We start from the raw sequence: 18482 nt of genomic DNA, 5'->3' as shown, positions 1-18482 counted from the left end.
AGGGAGAGCAGGCTCAGCCATGCAGCAATGGCACTTCGGGCTGCTGTGCTGGCTGGCTGCGTGCACACTGCCCCCAGAGCTGTGGGATTGATCCCGAGGACTCCTGGGACCTGAGTCAAGCCAGGACTGTGCACACAGGAAAGCACTAGGTCCCAGCTTAACTCAGCCTCAGACCCTCCAGCCCTGCAGGGACCTGGGTCTGAGGCCTAGGTTAGCACAATTGCAGGGTGGATGCAAGGAGGGGTTTGCCATGAGCCCAGGCTCAGAGGTGGGCTTATCTGGCTGGGCAGACATACACTAAGTGGTCTTGGCCAAGCTGCTTCACCTCGCTGGATCTCAGTTTCTCCATCTGTAACATGGAGCTAATGATACCAGCTTTGGAAACCTCTATGAGGTCTATGGCTGGACACATAACTGCTATTCCACCCAGAGCCCTGGCACAGTTTAAACTTCACATAAGTGCACCTGGAAAGGCTGGAATAGGAACTGTGTAGTCAATAGGATTTTAATATTTTCACTGGGTTTAAAATGTCTGACCACCCTCCACCCTGCCCTCACAGAGCTCAACTCTAGGACCTTTGCAGGCAAAGGCTCCGAGTGGCTCTGGGGAAAAAAAGCACACGTACAACTGGTGAATGTGACAGTTATTGGAGTTTACCAAGCTTGCAATAGTTAAAAAGTACAACATTCAGAAATATAAAAATTTGACTTTCGCCATCTCCGAGGGTTGTCCACGGGCAGGGATTGGGCTGACATTGCAAAAGAGGCCACTTACGCGGGGGGGAATGTTTGCATAACACACAAAAATAGTTCACATTCTTTCATCTTGCCCATGGCTGGCCCACTTAGGACAAACAAGTCCTTACTTCAGCCTTTGCTGCACAGAACCAGTCTGATAATTTTGTCTAAGTTCAGTTGGGTGACATATGAGGAAACCCATCCCTAGCAATCCAATTCATTCCCTGTAGCGCTCCAGATCTGCAAAGTGACAGTTCTTTCCTAGGTTCAGAGGTTGAACCTGGCAAAACAAGAGCCGTGTTCTCTGTTAAAGCATTGTGGGGTGGGACGCCCTGGCCCCACTGAAGTCTAGGGCAGACCTCCCAGTGACTTCACTAGAGCCAGGATTTCACCCACAGGTTTTTAAGGCCGGGATGTGGAGATTCAAACTTTTATTTTTTTGATTTAAAAAAGTGAGTTTTTGATAGTGAAGAAAATCAAGGGAAGATTCTTTTTCTCAAGCAGCTATTTTCATTAGAATCGCTTTGCGAAGTCCCTTTCTAGCAGGACATTTACAATCCAAGTGCTAAAAATCACACCTCAGTCACATCATACAAAGCCATTGCTAACTGCTGTGTGTAGCATCTTTTTCCTGAGCAATCGTGTGCAATACTGTACATGGTTATTGGCATTTTTTCTTGGCCATAAATTCCAGCAGTAGCTTCTCTTTAACTTTATGCAACTAAACATGTTATTTGTATATTAAGCATTCAGATTTTACCCTGCAATATGCAACACTTCCCTAAGGACATGTTGCTTCTACTAAGGCTTACGTTTTTGCCTGGCCTAAAGCCAATTGAGGAATAAATGTCTATGGAAATGCTGAGGCATCTTATTAAGCTCATTGTATAACAACTTTGCACAACCTGTTCGAGTTGTTCGAGGACTGGAACCCAGGTCATGCTGGTTTTCGCAGCCACAAATCCAGCTACTGGAACTGAGCAGGAATATCAGATGACCTCAGACTACATTCTAATTGGTCAACAGCATGTTAATAGGGCAAAGAAATTGTTCTTCATTTGTTCCACTGGCCAAGGGAGGGGACGCTGACAGCAGAAGGGTTATGGCACATTCCCAGGTGGGTAGCAGTTCCAAGAGAAATCTGGGGATCCCATCTCACCTGTTCTTCCTACTCCAGACACCAATTTGGAGATCCTGTTTGGGCAAAACCAGAATAAAATCGGGCCTTAATTGGGGGCAGACATAGGCCTCAGCAGGATGCTGATCTACTGCCAAAATCCTGCAAAATGCCACAGTTCAGTGCATGAGATTGAGATTGAAATTGAAATGAAGAGCAGAGGTTCTAAACTCTGCCCTGGAGGAACCATCTGGCAAATCCAACAGGAAGATCCAGTGCTGTGTCTTTTGCCTTCCTTACAAGGTAGAGATATTAGGCATAGACCAATGGCTGGGCCACATTTCAAGCCTCAACCCATGCTGCTTGGACCCAGTCAACACAAATGAGACCAGATAAATAAGCCAGCTCCTTGGCAGTGGAGTCAGCAATCCTGTGAACAGCAGGAGCCCATGGCATGGTGATGGACCCAGCTGACTGATGTGTATGTAGTGACTCTTCACCTGCCTTCTCAACATGGCTGTGATCACACGTGGCACTTTATAACCTGGAGGCAGGCGCGCTTATTCAACAGAGCACAGTGATTGGCTCGCCTCACTTCCTGTAATGTAAGCAACTTTGTGAGTCACATTCCATGTCTCAGATACACAGGGGACAGCGATGGGAAGGTCCTTCTGGGCCACTGAATCCATCTCCAGGAACATGTGGGATGTGAAGTCCAGAGAAAGGGGGTCTGTGATGGGAGACAGATACTACTGTGCAGCTGGGAGAATCTTCAGCCTCAGCGGCATCTGAAGTCTTTCCTGTGGAGACAGCAGGCTGAAGACTATTGGTGGCAGAGGCAGAAAAATAACAGTGAAGCTTAGAAATTTTTATGATCTATTTTTCCTGAGTTTCTCAGCCTGGATGTTAACTACAGGCTGAAATTCTCCAAATCCATGACAATGGAAGGAGTAACATGTAATTAAAGAGAACAGAACTGGCAGTGTGAAGAGCTGAGCCTCCTGTAGAGCAAAGTACAAAGTCATCTTGGTAAAAATGGGCCAGTAACGCTTCCGCTGGGATAAAGGCAGAGCAAGGAGTAAACACAAAAGAGCCTGGTGCTTCTCTAGCAGGACTTCCCTGGTGAGGGAGAAGAGCCGGCTCTCCGCTCTGGGTGTGCTATGTTCCCAGGAAAGCAGTGGAGGTTCTAGGACTGGGTCTAACAATACAATTTTGCTCTACAGACTGGTCCTGTAAAGATGACTCTCTGCTGTTGCTTCAGTCAAATCAGAGTTGGGAGGAAACTGTCCAACACCAAATGCAAGACCGCCCAGGTTTTGTCTGGTCTCATCTAGAACAGGGGCACCCCCCTCCCCACTCCTCCCCATCCCCCGAACAGCCAGAATCCAGTTCAGGTTCTGATACAGCCACTCATGTGGGTTATTCCCTTCCCCAGAACGATGGGTCAGGCACCAATCCTCTGTCTGCACCCCTGGGGCTCAGAACCATCTGCAGGTGTAGGCCATGCAAGAGCCCGCCAGGAGCACTGCTAGAGTGGACACCATCACTATGCTGTGTGGACCCATCAGTTCGCAGGGGCCTGGAACTTGTCAGCTGCCGTGGGGCTGTTGCTGAGGATTGGAGCTCAGAACTCTTGCCAGTGCTGGATTCAGCAGCCTATTCACCTGAGAGTGGCAGTGAAACCCGAGCCTGATCACAGCCCCACCCGTGTCATGTGGCATCTTCCAACGCTGCAGGAACCCACCTGACACTAAGGACACATTGCTCTGCCATTTTCACAGCCTGACTCCCCCACTTCCTCCCTGCTGAATTGGCACAACCCCAGCTCCCCTGCACTGGGTTTGGAGCCTGTTTTCCTGACACAGCTGCAGGGGCCTGATTCTCCTCACACGGACACCTGGGTGATCCCGCCCAGGCCAGCGCAGTCAGCTGGGTGCAACCCATTAGAGAACAGAAACAGGCCCATTGTGTCAATCACGTACCACACCCCGTGCCAGAGAGGGACTGTTCATTCAACACAGAGCCTGTGACACCAGCTTGGTTGCTTTTCCAGAGACACACCACATCATGAGAGTTCAGTCCAGGGTAGCTGCCATGCCGGTGACAGTAGCAGCACCTTGCATGGTCAAGTACAGCAAGGAGAGGTAGCAAACGGTGACTGGTGAGCCAGGAAACTCTTCGGCATTAAATCTCCCAGCAGAGTGAGCTTTTAGCTTCATGTTACAATCCACAGGTGTTCATGGACTGAGGGCTGCCATAAAGCTAACGCTCACTGCAGAGTGTCTGTGGAGCGTCCACTCCACAGGGCCCTCCCCGTGGTGCATGCTGTGCAGATGGAAACATCTGCTATCCCCTGGCCTGATAGGTGAGTAGCCTGAGAAGTCATGGAAAGGACACGATTCTGAACAGATCCTGGGGGTACTGAGGGAAGCAGGTTGAATGATTCATTGTGAATTTAGCCCTTTTTCTGGTTCAGAAGCAGTTCCTGGGTTTCTGGCCTTCAAAAAGATTTGCTGATTAGTTTGGACCAAAGATTTCCAGCTGGGTTGTGAGCTCTTTACTAGCTGTTATTCATGGGGTGTGACTGGTCAATGAAGTCACATGGTATCAGTTCAACTCTGATTGGATACCTGAAACTTTTAAAACAGAAGAATAGCACCCACCACCTAATGTGACCTTCACCTGTGTGACTATCCAGACAAACCCCAACCTGTGCCAAAATGCATGGTGCCAACAGGACTGGTGAGTGTCTTCCCGCATACCCCACTGGCATCCAAATCTTCACCAGCTGACAATAACGGCCCCACATACCCCAGTGCTTTCATCTGTGAAAATATTGCAGCTCTTTGCATTATTCAGCCAGCTCCGGTGCTAAGCGCCAATGCTCCTGCTGGAATCAGCGTGACAGGATCAGGACCTTGAGTCACTGTCGTTCACCATGGTCTGCTGCAGGGTCCTCCTTGTACCATCAAATTCCAAAGGGAAGGCCACTCATTGCAGGGCATCACTCCAGGATATCCCGTGCCTGTTTTGTCTCAGCCAGTCCTGGATGGCGGGGAGGGGGGGAGCTGCTGGGAGTGTGCTCACTTGCTGCGATGAGTTCCGTTCGCCATGTGCAAAGGGTCACAGACACCAGCACATTGGTATTTAGAGAAATACAGAAGGAACAAAAATCCAGGGTTTTTTTCCTCAAAAATCCTCCATTAAATGTCAAGTTCTTGTCCACACATTAGTATCAGCCAGCAACTACTAATTGCCCTGTATCCCTCAAGCCATGTTTTGATCATTAGGGATCGGGTAGGTGTGTATGGGACACGCAACGTTCTTATTGGTGCCTCACACTCTGGGGCCTTCCAACCGAAATCTCCTGTCTTCCAGGGACTGTGTGTGATGCAAGCTCTGAGCCAAACGAGGTCTGGCCATGAAGTCAAGCAAGAAAATGTTTAGATAGAGAACCCCTGGATTTCAGTGGAGACCCTGCAAATTGGGATGGGTAAATGAGCAAGGCAAGTCCTGCTGCTACCAGACTGGCTGGCAGGGGTTGGGAGCCCCCTGGTCAAGCCAGTTGTTCATGCTGTGGTTATGAAACCCGCTGTCAAACACTGTGTCTATGTTTTGTCTAGAGCAGGGCTTGAGAGGCCAGGGCAAGCCCCAGGGCTCTTGGCCTGGTGGATCGGGAATTTGCTTTTGGGCCAGTCTCTAGTTTTTCCCTTTGGTGAATGCTGAACTCTGAATGGGGCTGTTTGTAGTGCGAATATCTGCCTCCCTTGCCCCACCCGCTGTTGGCCCACACTGTTCTGGGTGTGGATCGTGGATGGTGTCTCTGTGGGCACATCTACACTGGAGCTGGAGAGGGAATTTCTAGCTCAGGCAGCCAGACCTGCGCTAGCTGGAATCGAGCAGGCACGCTAAAAATAGCAGTGTAGCCATGGCATTGGGCCTGGCAGGAGGGGCCAGCTATTTTGAGTACACTGCCATCTGAACCCTAGGCCAGGCTTTGGTGCCTGGCCCCTACTTGATACTGCGGCTGCGCATAGACACTAACTTGGTCACTAACACCTTCTGACGTGCCCGGGGCCTGGCTGTGGGGAGCTCCTGGCAGTAGATTTTAGGGTTTACAGTACAATTGGCTAACCTGGCTAGGTTTGGGGGGTTTAATTCTTAACAATGGAAGGAGAGATTCCAAAGAAAAGCCTGGATATGGTCAAAGCTCAAAGCACTTCCCGTCCCATCAGCACAGCTGTAATGCACCTGTTAGGACAATCAGACTGTCTCCCCCATGTTGTTGGGGTTGCTAGTGGGAAGGTGCCAGGCACGGACATTGCACACAACATAGACATGAAGGTTACTGCTGTGATTCCATCCCCTCCGGGGCCGCGGTGCAGGGACAGCACAAGGTGAGCGCCTGGCACTCTTTGTGGGAATGGAACCAACAATGGGTTTGCACAAGCGCCCCTGAAATGCTGCTGCTGGGCTGAGCTGGCCAAGCGTGGGGATCCCTGGAACTGGCTCCCTGGTTTGTGAGCCCTATTCTCGGGGCTGGTTTGTTGCTTGTGACAATGCCCAAACCGGAGGCCACTCCCAGGACTTGGCTTGACCTCGTTTGTGAGACTGGGCACCACTGAAGTCACATGGCAGTGTTTTTGCTCTCTGATTGGATGATTGAAACTATTTAGGAAGGCAACTCAGGAATCACACCATTTGCAGGGTGAATAAACCTTGGTGCTACAACCTCTGGGACATTGTATCCGTGAGGAATTTCCCGAGTGCCTGGCCACTGCCAAACGTCTACCAACAACCGCCCCCCGTGTGACAGCTCTGCTTACACAAACAGCATCCTCAAAATTACCAGGCAGAGTTGTGCTGCACCAGAATAAATACCCCTATCACAGCAAGTCAGCTCTGACTGTGATGCCCCACTGATTTCTCATTCCTCACAAGTCTGTGCCTGCACGCAGTCACAGGATAGTGTGTGGACCTCAGCAGAGTCCTGGCTCCCACTACATTCACCTGCCTTGTTTTTAGTTATTACTTGGCTTAGCTGTGATGTGTAGTTCAGGGGCAGACTCAGCTCTGGTCTCTAGAGGGCTCAGTCTCTGGGTCTTTCCTAAGTATTCATGGATTTGCCAATGATGTCTGCTTTTCCTGCCTTTTGCCACTAGGTGAAGCCAGAACAATTCACTGCTCGTGCTGATCCCTGACTACTAGAAGCTCTTTCTCGTGGTGTGGCATCATAGTGGCTTGTCAGCAGGGAGTTCTCTCTGCACTCCTGTAGCCTCACATACCTGTCCACTGTCTCTGCCTCTCTGCAAAGCGTCATGCATAGCGAGTGCTATATAACCAGAACAGGGACGTGATCACCCATTGCTGCCCAATCCTTCCAGGCGTCTCCCCAGGGCCTGGATCCCCCCAGCTGCTGCGTAGGGAATCAGACCCACCAGCTAGTTCCAGGGACATGCTGAAGACTGGGGGCTGCCATCAGATGAACGTGCTGCTGGCTCCTTCCATGCTACCATCACCCCCCACCTCCTGCTGTGCACTCCTTGTATGGAGTATGCCAGAGCCTGGCGGTGGGCTGATGGGAAGCAGACAGCTGCACCCTTGATCGTGGCACTGGCAGGTTGTTTCCCCCCACTTTTATTATTATGTTAAAAATATTAAGTGAGCAGGCTGGGTGTCTTTGATCAGCATGTTCCTGTGGCAGCAGCTCTTGGGACTGACAGGGAGTGAAGGGAACACAGACTGGGGAAAGCATCTTGTTTGATAAAATATCAATACAGGCCCGTGGGACTCTACAAGGGGCTGAGTCATCAGGAGCTCAGGGCACTCGCAGAATCAGGCCCTGACTCAGCAATGCAAAGACTGCGCTTGGTGCTCATTTCAGTAGCTTTGCTTTAAAGCGAGCCATTCCCCAAACCCACTGCTGATTCCCTTCCGCGAGAGCACAAGGGCCGCGTGCGAGGGAGCTCACAGCGCTATGCGTGTGGGGGGGACCCTGACGGAAGCATCCACAGCAATCGGACTCGTGAACACCTGTTGTGATTTGGAGGCATTTGTATCTGACCCAGATCTGCATGGCACAAGAAAGCTCAGGGAGAGAGGAAATTTGTTATCTGAAAGCCAGGAATGGGGCCAGAGCAAACCCCCAACCCAACATCCCTCACCTTGGAGGGGTCTGAAATCCAGCTATGGCTCAGGCACCTCTCAGACAACCCAAAGCTGTCCAGCAGGGAGCAGGCCGGCCAGCCGGGGGGCTTGCAGTGCAAGTGCCAATGGGGTGTAGGGCACTACACTGCGTGTGTATGGGGGGCTGGGGATGGAAGCAGGCTGGGGCCTTGACTCTTCAGTGATTGTCACCGCATTCAAGGGGGGTTGGGCTGCTGTCAGGCAGCCTGTACACGACTCGGCTGGGATTTGTGCATCCTTGTCACATCAGCAGACACCCACTGTGTGACAAGTGTGCATGGAGCAGGATGGCCCAGCTGTGCGCACTCACAATGCTCATGTGTCACAGGGACACGGCGCCTGGCTCAGCCCTGGCGTAACTCCACTGAACAGCAGCCTGCCTGCGTCTGAGGGACACACCAGAGCATAGGTAAAGTGCGTTTAGTGAGCAAGGTGACTCCTCAGATATCCTAGAGGGAAGGAGAGCAGGCTGGTGGGAGATAGCTGATCAATCAGATCAGATTGATAGATAAGAGAGTTTGTCTTATGAAGGAAAATAAGCCATGCCTAGCACCTCCTGAGACACGACTCGTATCTGACTCACAGGAGAGGCATGGTGTTGTTCCTCAAGGCCAGCTAGAATATGATTTGGACAGAACCCCTGGGGCTGGTCCCAGGGATGCTTGGTATCTGGGCAGGGAAGGCCATGCCGTGGGTCCCTCCCGTGCTCCCTGCCTTTCTCAGTAGGACCCTAGACTCCCTAGACTGTCTCCAGCAGGTGCAGGAGGAACCAGGCTGTGAAGATTCCTGGTGAGGCTGAGTCCATGGCCTCCTACAATGCCCTTCAATCCTACGTCAGACACACAGCCAGCGGGGGAGACACAAGCCGCTTTGCCAATGATTTGCCAAGTGCCTCTAGCTAAGTTGGTCCTTTCGATTTTCAGCAAGTTGCTTCAGCCTTCCCGTTTCCTCTGCAGAAAGGCACCTCCTTTCGTAGTTTGGCTGGGCCAAAGTCATCCTGAGCAGAATCCCAAGGACAGCCAGGCTATACCATGGATCAGTTTGCCCCAGGCACTTGCCATTTCAGGCCTTGGTCCTGCTAAGAGTGTGTGGCCCCTTGTGCCCAGACAGATTCCCCCTGGGCTGAGCATACAGCACTCATGGCAGGGCTGGGCCTGGCCTTGGCTTTGGCTTGCTCCCTCTCTGAGCGTCAGTGCTTGATGTTCCTTCCCTTTGGCTGACAACAGGCCCAGTTCTCTCCCTGCAGCATCGCCAGGGGCTGGCAGCTGGCATTGAGTGGACAACACCGGTGGAAGCTCTCAGAAGAGCGTTAGAACCTGGCCAGCGAGTGACTGATGGTCACTTTGGTTGAACAGTGGATCTGGAGCATCTTAGTTCTTCCAAAGCAACCTACATTCTAACTGGCCCTTCTATCTCTGCTGCCAGGAATTTCCATCTGTTCAGCTCAACTCAACACTGGGGTCTTTGTCCGGGGAAGGAAAATTACAAGGTCAAATGAAAGAGAAAAAACATCATCAACATTTCGCATGATCAAAGCTATTTAAAGTACCACACGCTGAAGCAAATGAACAGTTTCAAGCTAGTTTCGTCGTGGGCACTGGGTTACAACTGGGGCTGAACTGGAGACCGCTTGCAGAGCCCCAAAGAGCAGGAGGGAAGTCCCCACTTGTCATCAGACCCTGGGAAGCCGCTGGGCTGATGTAGGAAGGAATGGGAAGCCCACTGTCATCTGAGGATGGCCCTGCTCATGATGACCGATGTCTGCCTTCTCCATTCCACAGCCATCTCCTTCCACTGTATCTCCACTGGAAACGAGGCCAGGAGCCGACTGCAAAGGGGTGCGGGCTCTGTAGTTAAGACATTTACCTTCCGTCTGCAGGAGTCCCCAGGGAGACACAAAAAAGATTTGCAAATTGCCAATAAAGAAAGGAAAAAATTACACAAATCCCAGCAGGACAGGATGTCCTCACAGCACCAGCCTGGGAGAGTGCAGTCCCTGCAGCTGGAGCTGGACTTTGAAGAGCCAGTATAAAGCTCCCAGCAATGCTGTCTCCACCCCTCCCTGGCCAGGATAAACTCGGGGTGGTCAGGGCTGGGTTCTGGCACCACTTGGGTTGTCTAACTCAGGGGCAAACTCCATCATGACCCGCCGAGCCAATGGATTTGTGCTCTTAAGAAGCTCTGCTGCAGAGGTGCGAGTCCCGGGACTGGCCTTGCTGCCTTTCTTCTGTAGCAGGGCCTTGAAGTCTTCATTCCGACTAGAGGCTCTGCCAGGGCCGCCTGCTGCTGGCGGGGACTCGCAGGGCAGGAGCCCAGCTGGGTTCTTCACCGGGGAGTGAGAATTCTGCCTGTTGCTGAAGGCATCTCCTGGCTCCTTCCAGCCCAGCAGCTTCCTCTTTGACCTAAAGACAAAAAAAGCCTGTGGTTGGTGTGGCTGTGGCGGTGTGTTCCAGCTCCTGAGGCAGAGATGCTCGCAAAGGGGCATTCCCCACAACGCCCAGGCAGGCGGGTGCAGCCCATCCCTAACTGTGGTTTACGCCTGACCCCCAGATATGTGCCCATGCCCTCACTGCGACCCGGAAATGTTCCATCCACTGGAAACTTACGTAAAACAGCAAATTCAGCATGGCCAATCAGTGCAGAGAGATGCAGAACCCAGTTACTTCACTGAGCTCCATTGCATAACGTCATCAAGAATAGGCCAAATTCACCCCTGGTGCCAGCCCCTGAAGTCAGTGGAGGTGCTTTAGGTAAGAATCTGGGCCAACACTGCCTGCAAAGGACTCTCAGGCCCTGACCCTCTTCCCCCTGGAGTGAGGAGAGCAGAGGCAGAAGCAGGAAGTGCTATATTCTGCCATGGTGCCACCCTCCCACTTGTCCCAGTGCCCGGACCAGGAGGGGAGGGGAATTCAGCCTCCAGGGCACTTGGCACATCCAGTGTTTGACCAGCAAGGGAGACAACTGGTGCCACTGGTGATGGGGGGATGCGCTGTGGATAGTGGGAACTGCATTGAATCCACTCACTTCCCTTCCGAGAAGCCACAGAGCAGCCAGCAGGAGGCGATGACCAGCGAGGAGCTATAGACTCCCCAGTCCAGTGGTGCCCCCGACTCCCACCAGCACAGAGCTGTCCAGCTCCTGTGACAAGCCCTGGCTCCCTAGCAGAACTGAAAGGGGCCTGGCTAAAGGGCTGCTGCCCCAGCCAGCAAAGACAGACGGGAGGCCCTGTCTGGTGCTGTTCCCAGGGTCAGCTCAGCGGCTGGGCCAGACCCAGGCACAAAGGGCTGCTGGGGACACAGGGTGAGACTCAGGTTCTGCGTCCTGCCCTGTGCTGACAGCAGGCCAGGAACACAAGCGCTGAAATAAAGGCAGCTGGCTGCCCAGGGCTCTCTGTGGAGCCGTGTCGCCGCCCGGCATCCTGGAGAGAAATCTGTCCAGATTTTAGAGCTGGCCTCGGGTGAGCAATGGGCCCAGAACCACCAGAGTGGCCGGGTCTTGCAGCAGAAGGCCTCAAGTGCACTGAGACACACAACTGGAACCGGGGTGCCATGCCACGGCCATCTCTCTTGCTCATCATCTCACTCAGTGCGTGGCGTGGGGACCAAGCCGGTAGCCCTGGAGACAGAGGGGCCTTGTTTATCCTCAGAGCCGGGACTGGCCTCACCCAGATGAGTTTAGCCCCATGGCCTGCTCAGTCCTCAGCTCTGCAGAGACCAGCCCCCAATAACTGCCTGCTGGGCCGGAGACTCCCAGAGGCCAACGGTGGTTAAACGCAATGGGGGTTTGAGTTTTCTGTTCACAAAGTGGGCTGGTACCTGTGGATGACGGTAAATAGATCCTCTGTCGTACGGGTTGTCACAAATACGTCATCATCCTCTTCCACTATCGACTCGGCTGTTTTGTCACTTACAAAACTCCTCTCATCAGCGCTGAGCTCCAAGGAATCCCCTAGACAGTGGGAAGAACAGCCATGAGCTGGGCTTGCTGAGAGCAGGAGGGAGGGAAATGTTCCCAGCATGGCAGGGGGCCTTTCCCAGGAGATGCGTGGGATCAGCCCGCTGGAGCAGGCTGAGGATATCTGTATCCATGTGTGTGCCTGGACTGGGGCACCCCTAGGTAACCTGGCTCTGCAAATTCCTGTGGCTCAACAGGAGCAGAATCCCAGAGTTAGTAACAGCAGCACCTGTCCTGCCCACCTTCCCGGGCGCTGCGACTGACCAGACAGCACGAGCACACAGCTCCCCTTCCTGCACGCACACACCACCCGGGAGACACCTGGGCTACAACGAGACTCAGGCAACGATCCTGCAGTCCTCGCACAGGCAGCTCTGGCTGCTGGCCATGGGGTCTCTGGCTGGGCGTCCCAAGGTGCCCTGGCCACGTCCTGGCATGGGTAGCTGGCTGCCAGCTCTGTTGAGCACTTCCCACTTTTATACCCGCTCTGGGGAATGCACCCCACCCCCTATGGGCTGTGGGGAAACGCAGCAGAGAAGAGCCAGTTGCAGCAGCTGCAGCCAAAGCCAGGGCTCCTCACGTGCACAGAACTCGCTGCAGTACGGCTGGACGTTCTCTGCCCTGTGCTCACCGGCTGTTTGTCCGACCCCCCTTCCCTCCCGCAGCCTCACTCCACATCCGCCCCCTTACCCTCCCCCTCCCTCCCAAGTAGCTGCACCCCTCTTAAGTGCCCCCCACTTGCTGCCTTGCCATTGGTCGCTTTGCTGGGGTGTTCTGCCCATTCCCCAAGTCTGCGCTGACTATTGGTCTGTGAGAACTGTCTGCGATGCTGTGTCCGTACAGTGTCTAGCACAGCAGAGCCTGCTGGCACCATTGCAATGGATGTGTTAACTAATAATACCCCCTTCCCCTCCTCAGCCAACGGAGCCTGCCAGTGCCCCTGGGGCGGCAGGCCAGGAGAGATCTGCTGACAGGAGCCCAGCAAGCCAGTGCCAGGACCAGGGCTAGACTAGTCAGCCCCTACCTGCCTGCCGGTGCTTACCCCACCCTGACCTTTGGGGCAGCCCACTTCCCTTGCAGACACATTCCTCTCTCTACCAGGTCTGTTATACTTCTGGGCTGATTAGCAGCTGCCAAACTCTGCCCCAGAGTTAATTGCTTTTCAGGGCTGGCTGGGGCGATCCCTGGGCAGCGGTGTGGGTAAAGCTCTGGGGTCTAACACCGACACTGTCGGCATGGTGTCTTGGGGGGGGGGTCTGGCCACGCTGCAAGGAGCTGCATGGCCAAGGCTGTGCGCCCAGGTGTGCAGTGAGCCATTCAGAGGCCCCGGCGAGCTGCAAATGGCAGCGATTCCCAAGCCATGCCCAGGGTGCCGGGGGGGCAGAGAAGCTGTGACACTGACCTGCAGGAATCTGCCCAGGCATGGCAGCAGCTGGGGGGCTCGAGTTCTTCCCCATGGCCTCGGGTGATGGCAAGTAGTCCGCGTCTGGGTCGCAGCAGCTGGTGTCCTCATGCAAGGTGATGATGGGGCTGGGTGTTAGCCTGGGATCCCCCAGGCAGGCTCCCAGGTGGGGCGGAGGAGGGGCGAGCGGCAGGTACAGCACGCTAGGCTTCTTGGGGACAGGGGGCGGGACTTTGGCTTTCCTCTTCTCCCCCTCGGGCCCACGGGGGGCACCGCTCCTTTCCAGCTGGGCCCTGGGCTCCTCCTCCAGGCTGCTCTGGGACAGTCGCCGCAGTCCTGAGAAAAAGAACCCTGGGCAGCCCTGGGAGGGCGCCAGCGGAGAGGGGAGCTCTCCAGGGCTCCTGGCCTCTGGGCTCCTCTTAGGCTTGGGTTTCCGAATGACCATGTAGATGTCCTGCAGCCCCCTCTCCTGGACAGAGGTGCCCTGCGGCGTGGACGGGGAGGTGGGAGACGCCAGGGGAGACTCCTCCTGCAGAGGTGGGGGCTTGGCGATGATGTTTGGGGGCCGTTTGGCCAGCGGTGGCTTCTCTGCCACAGGCGGCTTTGCTTTCCTTCCTGCAAGTGGTATGGCATCACCTCCATGATCCTCGGCACGGTCTGGGCTGTCCAAGTCATCCTCCGGCTCGGACCTGCTGACGGAGCGCAGGCGCACAGACCTCAGGTCCGACTGGGTGACCACGGGCATGACAGGCTGGATCGGGCTCGTTTTCGGGCCGAGCTTGGTCCCGAAGGTGGAGTCCGAATGATGCCTGCTCACCTTGGTCTTCCCCTTGAGTGAGATCTTCAGCCCAGAAAGGTCCAGGTGTGTCAGAGGTGTGATGGGCAGGTCAAAGGAGAGCCGTGATTTGGGGCTTTTTTCCATCGGTGATGGGGGGGGCAGGGAGGACTTTCTTTCGGGCACCAGCGGCCTCACCTTGACCGTCTGGTGGGGGGAATGCCCGAGAATTGCTGAAGTGGGGATGGTGGGTGTTGGGGTCTCCGACTGGCTGGAGTAGCCACTGGAGGGGGACATCAGCCTCACGGGTCGCCCTGGGGAGGAGCTCTTTAGTTCCACTTCTGTGGAGAGCTGGGAGGGCGTGGTGGCCCTAGAAATGGAGGGGGATGGGAGGGACTCAGAGCTGCCCTGGGCCTTTGTGCATTCGATCACAGTGGTACCCGTGGCAGTACTGGAACCGGACAGGGACCGGTAGGGATCGCTGGCTTTCCAGTCCACAAGGCACCAGTCCTGGGAAAAACGTTCGCTATCCAGGTCCCTGGCAGGAGGCACTGCTGTGTTACCCTGGGTGTCCATGGGCACCACACCACAGCCCTGAGGATCCAAGTGGAGACAAAGGCTCTTGGGCCGCAGCTCCTTCGGCAGCACTGTGCCAGGCTCTGCGCTGAGCCCCTGCCCATCTTTAATCAGTGAGACGCTGCGCATGGGGGGAGACGGCTTCTTCTTCGCCTTCTTGAGAGAGATGCTCTTGGAGCGGTGCCTCCGCTGGGCATCCTGCTCCACTCCCAGGGAGATGTTGTCTGTGCTGGTGCTGCCCTCGGAGCTGGCACTGGGGTAGCTCAGGGCATAGGTCCCGCTGCCTCTCCTGTTCTCAGGGTAGGTGATGTCCACAGAGCAGAATGAGCCTGAGTCTGTGGGCACAGACAGTGACCTCTCGCGGAAAGGGCAGGCCCTGCCCCCCAGCTCCAGCCGGGAGGGTGCAGCCCCCTCTGCGCCACTGGACAGGAAGGTCACCTTAGCCTCTCTCCCCTCAAGTGTCTCGCTGCTGGCAGCGTTCAGTGGGGACTCTGGAGCAGTGCAGGGGAATGCACAGGGCCCATTGCTTCCTGGCTGCTCGTCTTTCGCGATGAAGAAGGAGGCTGCGCCATCGCAGTGCTCGGGCGAGCCCAGGGCTGGAGACTCTGGGGAGCCGCCGGGCGAGGGATATACTGTGTCCTCCTCGGCCGGGCTCAGGCAGTTGAAGGAAGCTGTGTTCCAGGGAGGGGAGAAGGTGGTGTCCTTTGGCCCGTTGCAGGCAGGGCTGGTGCAGGCCACAGCTGTGCCCTCCATCCTGGCAGGAGGCTTGTAGGAGCGCACCTGCAGGCCTCCCCCAAGGTCACTGAACGTCTTTCTCAGCGGCACTGTTGGTGGCTGCGGGGTGCAGGGATGCCGGGGCACGCTCTTCCCATTTGCAGCCTCGGGGACAAAGCTGCAGGACACTGACTCCCCAATGGTCGCGTGCGGTGTGAACTTGGGGCCGTTGCTGCTGCCTGGAAGGACAGACATAAGAACAGGTCAGCGCTGAGTGAGCAGCTAGTGGAGCTCCAGTTGTAGGATGGGCCAGCAAGCTGCGCACTCACCCACTGCCCATGGAGAGCCCTGGGAACCACACTCATGCCTACCCGCACCACACTCGACAGGCGCCTGTCTGCTCTTCGCCCAGAGCCCCAGCTGGCCTGCTCTCTGACCTGCTATCAGGTGTCAGTTAGTGCTGAGCTCTGTCTGGCCTCTGAACAGAGCGAGAGCTGCGCCCGCCCTGAACAGAGGGGACCCTCCACGCGACAATCTCCTTCTCCAATCATGGAAGCTGGGCTCAGCTGTCTGCAGCATCAGTGCCCCACTCTGCACAGTCCTGCGTTCATGTGGGGGACGGGTGTGGGAGGGCAGCCTGGGGGATGGATGAGCTGGGGTCAGGGCAGAGAACCCCCCACCCCCAGCTCCACAGAAATCAGCCTGGGACCCACTCTGTCCTCCTGCCCCCATGGTAGAGCAGAGACCCTGGCCCTGCTTGGTCAGCTGCAGTGCAGCCAGTGTGGAAGGCCAGGGTTTCTGTAGGACTGACCCTGTTCCCCGGGTTCCAGTCAGACCCTTGGCAATGCACCAGCTTCAGGAGCCTGCACAGAGGGTTCCTCTGGGGAGGATCTGACCGGCGGGTTCCAGTCCGGACAAGCTGGCTATGCGGGTCCAAAGGGCATGTGCCCAGCCCTTGCCATGCAGCAGAATGCACGGCTGGGGACTGCTGACTCCCAGGCAGTCAGAGCCACTGCTGGAGATGGTGGGGAACAGAAGTGCCCCAAATCTACCGGGGCAGAGGAAGCGAATGCTAGGGAAAGCCAAGGGCCCTGCGCTGGCATCTGTAGCTTATCCCTGAACATTAGGAAGGAGCCCAGGAATGAATCCCCCAGGTGTTCCCAATGCTGCAGATTTAACATGACTGGATGCAAGCCCCCTTCCTGGGCGCAGGCTTTGGCATCGCTTCCCTAACCCCAGGGATGGGAGACCCACTGTCCGGTACTGCCTGCTAGGCCCTGCATTCCCCCGCGGTGAATCCATGCAGGCCTGCCAGTGCCAGAGGGGTTCGCGGGGCCCGAGCAGGGGCCTTTCCACTGGGGGTGGGGAAGGGCAGGAGCCCTGATAAAGGCATCACCCCTCACTGTCAGCCCCCACTCCTAGGGCGGGAGGTACTTCACCCCACTGGTGAAACCAGCCTCAGACTCGCCCTCACTCCTGAGTTAGCTGTTCAGAGCTCCCAGCAAAGTGAGACACCCCCCCATGCTCTGTCCCCCTACTCCTCCCTAGAGCTTTCAGGGCAGAGCTCCCCACACAGCACAACAGCACCCGGGCTAAGGAAGGGCCAGGCCTGAGAAGCACAGAGCAGCCTCTGCTCTCAGTGACAGCCGTGCATGCAGCACCTCGCAGGACCGGGTTCCCTGGGTTGAGCACACGGAGCCATGTAGTTGCTGCTCCCCCAGGGACTCTTTGCTGTGACCCAGCAAGGGCTGCAGGGCAGGAGCTCCTCCCCCCTTGGACTGGCCAGGGCAGTGGGGGTGTTATGGCTGCAGACAGGTTAGGCGAAGGATCTGGCTGGGCTAAGGTCTCACAAGCTGTTCTCACCAGGTTCTGACCAAATCCAGCCTGGATCTGGAGACCGGGCCCCTCTGGACTGGAGGCAGCTGGACCCAGAATGGCAGGAAAGAGGTGAACTGGAGGCAACCTTCCCCCAGCCCACTATGGAGGGGGACTAGATTGCCAGCCCCAGATCCAATGCTCTGCTAAGTGCATCCCGGGCTGTAGGGTGGGGAAGTCTGACTGCTGTCTCCCCAGACTCCTGTCTCCAAGCTGGGTCCCAATCCCAGCCACAGCTTCCTCCGGGGCTGGGCCTGGCTCTCACAGAGCCCAATGTGGGTAGGGTGATGTTGTTATCCTGAGAGGTGTGGGGAGCAGGACAGGTCCCGACACCCAAGGAGCCTCTCTTCCCATGGCTTGCAGCGTGCCTAGGAGAGGGGAGCCCTCCTCACTCCTGAACGGCCAGCCCACAGCATGGCTAGCAGCTCCCTCTGGCCTCTCTGGGGGGCTCTGAGATGGAGTACAGGCCAGCCGTGAGCGATCTCCCATCCCAGAGGAACCCTCCCGCCCTGCTACCTGTTGCCCAGACCAACCCAGCCAGCAGCACCAGCTCTGGAGGTGAGCAGAACCAGAACTGGGCTGGGCTGCAGGGAAAGGGAATTCTCTGTGTCCAGGCTGCAGGACACACCCCCTGTGGTTCCCTCACCTCCTTAGCACCAGCCAGTGTTGCTGGGTGGCTCCCGACATCCTGTTCTGGAGTTGTGGAAGAGGCTGGACCCCAGGGCTGTGAGGTGCGACTCTGGGGAAGAAGCTGCTTGTGCAACCAGAGATCTAGTTGTCATTTTACTTCCGCTCCCTTCCAAGAGCCAGTGTGAACAGAGCCCAAATTATCTCTAATCGCTTGTCAAGAGAGAGCATTTCACAGAGGAGCTGTCAGGAGCGTGTGAGCCCAGAACAAAAGCACTGGCTTCCTGGGAACAGCTCCCCTAGTACTCCCAGCAACTGCACTGCCAAATCCAGCAGGGAGCCAATGCTGCAAACCAAGGGCCATCAGGGCAGCAGACCCTGAACTCTGTCTTCAGCCTGAGCTCCCCAGTGCTCAGATCCAAGAGGAGCTGCACACCAACCTCTGCCAGTGCTCAGCACCCTCCAGCCAGGCCTCTGGCACTCACCTGGCGCAACCGCACCCAGGGCCCTGAGAACTA

General features: G+C 55.8%; 1 protein-coding gene across 5 annotated transcripts in view; it reads right to left on the bottom strand.

Annotated features, from left to right (window-relative positions):
* Positions 1-635: 635 nt before the first annotated feature.
* NHSL2 (NHS like 2) overlaps positions 636-18482 on the bottom strand; it is a 157570-nt gene continuing 139723 nt past the window's right edge. For all 5 annotated transcript variants that reach the window (XM_043492088.1, XM_038416911.2, XM_038416912.2 and 2 more), the window contains 3 exons: positions 13398-15701; positions 11857-11989; positions 636-10443 (listed from right to left, as the gene is read on the bottom strand). In XM_043492088.1, coding sequence (XP_043348023.1) covers positions 10128-10443; positions 11857-11989; positions 13398-15701 — 2753 coding nt within the window. In that variant the 3' untranslated portion in view covers positions 636-10127. The remainder of the gene's footprint in view (positions 10444-11856; positions 11990-13397; positions 15702-18482) is intronic.

The sequence above is a fragment of the Dermochelys coriacea genome, chromosome 9, assembly GCF_009764565.3.
Source record: "Dermochelys coriacea isolate rDerCor1 chromosome 9, rDerCor1.pri.v4, whole genome shotgun sequence".
In the NCBI taxonomy this organism is placed as follows: Eukaryota; Metazoa; Chordata; order Testudines; family Dermochelyidae; genus Dermochelys; species Dermochelys coriacea.
The sequence above is the reverse complement of the archived record's forward strand: the minus strand, read 5'-3'. Positions and strand labels throughout refer to the sequence as shown.